Source organism: Ciona intestinalis, chromosome 9, assembly GCF_000224145.3.
Source record: "Ciona intestinalis chromosome 9, KH, whole genome shotgun sequence".
Lineage (NCBI taxonomy): Eukaryota > Metazoa > Chordata > Ascidiacea > Phlebobranchia > Cionidae > Ciona > Ciona intestinalis.
Window position 1 is genome coordinate 523,734 of NC_020174.2, and position 7,216 is coordinate 530,949.

Below are 7,216 nucleotides of genomic sequence, written 5' to 3' on the forward strand. Positions count from 1 at the left end.
ATATCAAACCAACGCATATACAACACCATGGCATAGAAATACGAGTAGTCCAACCCATTGTTACGTAAAACACAAATTGAACGGCAATTTGGGTTCAAAATAACACAGTGGGTATAGGGAAAATGTATGTTTTTCGGTAAATTACAGAAAAACTTGGGCCCAAAAACAAATTTGAAGGTTGAAAAATGTAAAAATCATGTGATATTTGTATTCTGTATCAAAAAAAGTAAAAAAATAAAATTAGAAGCGGCTGATTTGTGACATTTTAGTCATTTAATGGGGGTAAATTCACATATCTGCAACCAACAACTCACCAACCAACACATAACTCACCAACTAACACAGCAGTAGCCTCTGCTCCTTCTGGAATCTTCTTCATAATCTTAAGTTCCTTTGCTGATGGTCCACTTGGTATGCTTGATATGTTGCCACCATGACTTGCACTGCTGTGGACCCCTTTCTGTTAAGTGGGTTTCAAGAATAAATTAAAAGGGAGAAAATGAGAAGTTATTGAATAATGTTGTAGCTAGGTTTTTACGAATCAGTGCTTATCAAATATACAAATACAAGGTTATGAAGCGTGTAGGAAAAATGATAAGTTGTTAAACACTGTAGGAGACAGGGCTGGATTTTAAGACCAAGGGCTTCTGAAAGTATAAGTTAATTCAGATAACATGGCTTTTGTTCAATTCTCTTATGTCACCATGGTTTTTGATAAATAATTTGGGTGACGGCCCACCCCAAACGCATCTGAGTGGGCTTGTTACTAATTAAATTTAGTTTTGTAAACTGTTTAAAAACTTTCTAGACTTAAACTTTAATGTATTATTACATAATAGATTTAACTTTAATACAACGTTCCTCAAATTGGTCAAGCTAAAGTTTTGATGCATTTTCATGTAATTCTAATTCAATGGAATTTTTTTCAGTTTCAATTTAATGCTTTTAACATGATTGTGATTAAATACAGTTTTGCAGTTTAATATTAAAGTCAATAAGATTTATTATTAAAACATTCTCCTGCCTCCATATCGCTGTGAGATCTTATCAGCGGTTCCGAGACGTCCAATGTTTCACCAGAGTGACCGGCGGTGTTCAACTTTGAGCCATAACTCGGGTTGAAGAAACTACTGAAACTTGCTTGTGAGAGATTGTACGGGAACGTGGTTTGTGGGGCGAGGTGTCTGGAGGATAAAGCTATTTTTAGTATGTGGTTATGTTTTATTTGACAAGAGCACATGATTTGGCCCATTGTAAATAGTTAGAAGTAAGATGTCTAAAAATATATGGATATATTGTCAACTATAATGGGAAGTCTCATAATGTTAAAAAACTATACTTTTGTATTTCTAAAAAAAACTTGGTTTGGCACTTTGTTGTCTAAAGTTATGTTACAACAATTGTGTTTAGACAGAGTTGCAAAGGTTTGCACCTCTGGTTTGAATGCTTTGCACACTACAGGTTGAATTAGAATTAATAAATTAAATGATAATATTATTGTTAACATGAATCATGTTTTATGATAGTTTATGAAGGGAATTAGAAAATAAATATTTGTTGAAATAAATGAAACATGTAAGCATAACCATGGTTGCTGTATTTGTTTTGTTGGAACTCATAAATATTATAAACAGTTGAAACTTGTCAGTTAAATAAATGATAAAGTTTGGAAGTTTAATTGAATGAGATGACTTTTTATCATGGATAGTTGGACACATTAATGTTAAAAAAAACACAATGAACTATTGAAAAAGGATTAATATTATAGTTGGACCCACATAACATTGTGTTTATGTGGATTTATAAACCTAAAAATATAAGTTCCTAAATATGCAACCCATTCGACGTCATAGCTCGACATGCATTTAAGGCAACCATGTCAAGGTTGTCATGTGACTAAACGCAGGCATTTGATTGGTGTTTACAATTGTACATAGAGTGCAAAAGCAACTAGAGCACAAACGAAGATGCATTAAATCATCACAAAGATATTACTATTTCATCATAAACTACAATTTTATCAACTTTAACCATCATAGATGAGACAAGAGTGAGTGTGACAAGTACCAAGCTGGTCTTTATATAGTAGGGTGGGAAAAGATGGGACACCTTTTCAATCTATTTTCACGTCCTATTTGGTAGTAAACAAACAACATTTAAAGAATTATCAAACCGTATCCTCATGACTCCCATAAACCGTTGTTGGTTGTTCAAAACAAGATTAGAATATTTGGAAATTATGTGCTAAAGGTGTCCCATCTTCCCACCACCCTACTATATAACTCACTCTAGTCTCATCTAACATTAAATACATTTCAGTAAAAAAAATAACTACCTAATACCAAGCATATTGATTAAACTATAAAAACACTAAAAGCATCTAAACCCACACTACACTACATTACATTAGTCCACACATGTGTATTTGCTGTTTTGTTGTTAATATTTAAATGCTGCTAACACAAATCAATCAGACATGTTTGATTTAACAAGTAGCAATGAGCTTTATATTAAAATGATGATGATATATTATAAAGTAAAAATCAAAGAACATGTTTCTGTTTTTAGTACAAATGGTTTTAACTTTTTAAAATACTTTGCTTTCATAGTAGAATTGTTTTAGTTATCTGATCTTTTTAAAAAACTATTCAAAAAATCTGGGCATGGCAGGCAGAATATATTGAATGTTTTGAAACTAATGAACAATTAGTTTATATTGTTATATCATAAAAACAATCAACAATACAAAGTTATGATGTCATAATCACAAGAATACGACATAATCTCATTCAAGATTCATTGAAAAGCCTCAAGCCAATACTATGATGGGAATAGGTTATAAATGCAAGTAGATAAGCTTGCAAAGTAAAAGCATGCCTTGAACCTTTTGTCTTTCCTGTTGCTACGATGGGTATCCTCCTGGTAGCTGTATCACGTGTGAAATAACAATATTTTGTCGCCTTTATGTAGTATTTATGTAAATCTAATCGATTATTAAAACCAGGGCTACAACCAGATTTTATCACTTTATCAATTATTTTACACGTGGGTTTAAGTCTCAAAGGCACACCCAGGATCTGATAATTTTACCAGAACTGACCCCTTACACAATTTTATTCTCTATCCCGGCTTTTTAGAATGTTGCATTAGGGGCATGTATTCTACATCTCAGGTCTCAGGTGTGCCTAACTGAAGACATCATTTTTATAGAATAAAATCTCTGGCATAAAATTCACCAAAATAACACACAAACACACCAGTCACTTACTTATGCTTGGACAGCAACACCTTCAACACATTTCCTTGATCCTCGGCTCTTATTTGCCCGGTCTCCACCATACCGGCCACCACATCATTCGCTACATCCGTCAAGTTGTCGCGATCAACATCCAACATTACAGCTCCTGTGTTTAATGTGGTTAAGTATTGTTGTAGTGACTGTTATATATGGGTACTATAGTGAGGTATGGTCCTGACAACTGGGGTTTAGGTCTATTACCCAAACGCCCAGGGTGCTACCATCTAGACCCACTGAGGCAGTTTATAGACACCGAATAATAGAGATTCTATTCTATAAGTGTGAGGTCTTCAGTGAGACACACCTGAGACCTGGGGTGTAGGTCTATTACCCCAACACCCAGTGTGCTACCATATAGACCCCACTGAGGCAGATTATACATACTCAATAATAGAGATTCTATTTTATAAGGGTGAGGCACATGAAGGTTAGAATTGGTTTATTAACCTCCTTGGCGTGGTGATACTAGTCTTAAAACAAAATAAAACTAATATTGACAGATTCAAAGAGAAATATAAAGAACTTTATTCCAACCCAAATTTCTCGCAATTGGTTTAAAGGAACAACAAACTTGGTGTAATGAAACTATTGTGGCAGCCTGCCACGTGTGTGTGTGCCGACACGTACATGATTGCCGTTTTCTCACTTTTATCTTCCGTATAAATACCGCGTCTTTTTCATTCGCCCTCTTAGTTTACCGCTCGCAATACAGCATTATGCGACGGCTACACTATTACATATATAATACAAGTTATATACAGAACAATTAAGCCACCCAACCCACCTTTTTCAATAGTTTTTCTAAGTTCCAACAAACTATGAAAAGATAGCGAGGCCACCCTAGGTTTTCCCCACATCTGCGATTCTTCCACATCCTCCTCAAACTTGATCCAACGAGCCGTCTCCTTCCATTCACCAGATACTAACTCGTCAAGCTCAACAAATACCTGGAGGGGAGAGGGGGATGTATAAATGTACGCACAAAGAATGTGTTGTAATATGAAAGTGCATGAAGTAAAACTAATGTGATTCACCAGATACTAATTCATCGAGCTCAACAAATACCTAGAGGTTGGATTAATATTAAGTTTTATACATATATGCATTAGACTGTATACATGGTGTATATGTTCTACTGATGTTGCCACCATTTATATTCCTGTGTGGTGGTGGAAGGTTTTGTTAATATGCAAGTTTGTAAACTAATACTAACACATAAAGTTCAAATAATACCTCGATGTCGGTTATGTTAATGAATAAAAATAATTGCTTTGGTGGGGCAAGGACATTCGTTATAACATGTGTGTTCTGTTTCATATGCCGGTGCCCGCTTACAAGTTACCACGTATGTAACTTTGTAGGTGATTGTTTTTCTGTATGGCTGACAAATTAAACAGCCCATTAGTGACCACTGGGTTGGACCAATTACTGATAAGTGTCTTCCCCAAGCCCACACGATCACAATGGTAGCTGTTTATTATTAATAATCAATACATCTAGACACCGCTATACCTCATGAGGATTATTATCATACTTCTTCTTAACTTCCTCCTGACTCTCCTCTTCTTCACTGGTCGATGCAAAAGATGTTTCCGGATCCCAGGTTGGTCCTCCAATCGGTGACCTGCGTTTATGCCTTGCTTAGCAACAAGATTCCAACCAACCAATTAGGAACAAGAGTGAAATTTAGACCAAATTTAAATTTCATAAAAAGTAGAAAACCAAAAAAAGCTATATTCCATGCAACCTTTTAAAATCTACCCCATATTACTTTTATGCATGTATTTTAAGCTTCTATTTTAAGTCCTACAGCATAGGATGTAATACAAGATTTAGACCAGATGCCACCAATAACCCCACACAGCTTTCGGGTTCGAGGCCTGGCAAAGGAACATTATGTTTTATACCCAGATATGGTGACTACTCTATTTAAAAATTTAAGTGTTGCTGTATTTTTATACGCCTCTTTTGCAGAGACTGACGATGCCATTTAGGAGAAATATATTTATTACTAGTAGTGGTTGGACTTGATTTTTGTTTGTTACGTTTTCATAGAACCAGATCATAAGTGTTTTTGTGTATGTTTTCAGTTCTACATGGGTGAGGCCAGCACCTGGCACCCCGGGGAACATACAACCCCACACAACTTACTCTTAATCTCATCCATAGCGGCTCCTCCTAAATCTTCATCATCATCTCCGATTACAATCTTAGGAACTTTGAAACTATCCATTTCCTACAATATATAACATAAGCTACTACAACTGTATATATATGAATTGTGGCGGCCCCTCACATGTGTGTGCGCCGAAGCATACAAGGGTAGGGTGCCTTTTTCTTTTATCTGCTGTATAAATACCACGTCTTGTGTTCATTGGCCCTATTAGTTTACTGCTCGCAATACAACAATATGCATCCGCTCTAAACTAAAACTATAAGTGGCGAATCGATGCATCTAATGTTAAATAAATGTTGGTAAAGTCTCACAGTGAGGCATGCCTAGGACCAGAGATTTAGGCCAGAATTGGCGTATTACACTTAGGGTGCTACAACCCCTTGATAACTATTGGAGGCATATATATGAACACTAGAATTTGTGATCTAAAAGGCATCTATTGTTAAATAAATGAAATATTTTTTTCCATGTTGCGTTCTATTCTTGGTGGGTGAAGTTCCACTGCGTGGCACGTAATAATGACTTGAGTATTAGGCCGGAGTTTATATATTACTTCAACACCCAGGGTGATAGAACCTGTTTAGTGACCAGCAAATCTGCTGTCTTGCCCAAAGGCACATACACAGTCAATAGCATCGGAGCCAAACATTAAACCCGGTATACTTCAGTTACGATACACATGTAACCACATATCTGCACCAAGTATTGCACAATATTTACCTTGACTTTATTGCCGGACATTCTACGTTGCAATGCATCCTCATGCTTGTGCCTTCGTTTATGTTTATGATGATGGTTGTGATGCCGTTTGTGACGTTTCTTGTGGCTTTCAGTAGCTGTTTTACTCGATTCGGGAACACTGGGAAAATAATTTGTAAATGTTACCATTGTTATTAGTTTGGTGAGGACATATGTAGATATACGGATGTACAACACACCCGTAGGGCTTGATCATACAGTTTTACCAGCAAAAAGGGTTTTAGAGGAAAATATTTACCATCAGAGCATACAAAAAAACTGACAATGTATATTATGAATATTTCTACTTAGAATACTATCATTAACCCCAAGCTATACACATAGCATACTACAGGACTAAGCATTACAGAATAAAACTACATTTTGTGCATAAAAATGACATCATCACGACATCACCATAGCAATGCACACCTGATCTCTGGAACCTCAGATTGAGTTTCAGTTTCCGACTCGGACGAAGACGACGACGACGATGAGGAAGATCGTGATCGTGATCGAGGCAAACTCTTCGTAGATGCGTCGTCTCCTGGGAGTGTCACTAGGTGAGGGTGGAGGGTGGTTGGTTGGAATTAATTAGGGAGTTAAGGATATATATAATATCATATATGAAATAGGGACTTCTGTTCCAGTCGTTTTGGTAGTGGGTGGGGTATGGAAAGTGGACATTTAATCGGCAATGTTACTAAATGGTATTAAGAACTTTATATAGTAGGATAAAGGAAGATGGGACACCTTTAGCACATAATATCCAAGCGTCTGATCGGGTTTTAAATGTTTAACAGTTGTCTATGGGAGTTGTGACGATACGGTTTTATAATTCTTTGAATTTTATTTAATTGTTACCAAATGGGACAAGAAAATAGTATGAAAAGGTGTCCCATCTTCCCCACTCTACTATATGATTGATTGTACCTGTACCAGTATTTTTGACACTAGGTGAAGATAGAGAGTAAACTATTTGAACTTTACCTGGGGCTCCTGAA

The 7,216-nt window shown here is 36.1% G+C and overlaps 1 protein-coding gene across 1 annotated transcript in view; it reads right to left on the reverse strand.

The window, feature by feature from the left end:
• Positions 1–6,765, reverse strand: part of LOC100182635 (anion exchange protein 2) — a 17,254-nt gene extending 10,489 nt beyond the window's left edge. The window contains exons 1-9 of the mRNA XM_026835812.1: positions 6,645–6,765; positions 6,195–6,333; positions 5,450–5,534; positions 4,801–4,922; positions 4,083–4,245; positions 3,269–3,404; positions 2,885–2,926; positions 1,025–1,184; positions 334–460 (exon numbers count right to left, since the gene is read on the reverse strand). Coding sequence (XP_026691613.1) covers positions 334–460; positions 1,025–1,184; positions 2,885–2,926; positions 3,269–3,404; positions 4,083–4,245; positions 4,801–4,922; positions 5,450–5,534; positions 6,195–6,215 — 856 coding nt within the window. The 5' untranslated portion in view covers positions 6,216–6,333; positions 6,645–6,765. The remainder of the gene's footprint in view (positions 1–333; positions 461–1,024; positions 1,185–2,884; positions 2,927–3,268; positions 3,405–4,082; positions 4,246–4,800; positions 4,923–5,449; positions 5,535–6,194; positions 6,334–6,644) is intronic.
• Between the last annotated feature and the right edge of the window lie 451 nt (positions 6,766–7,216).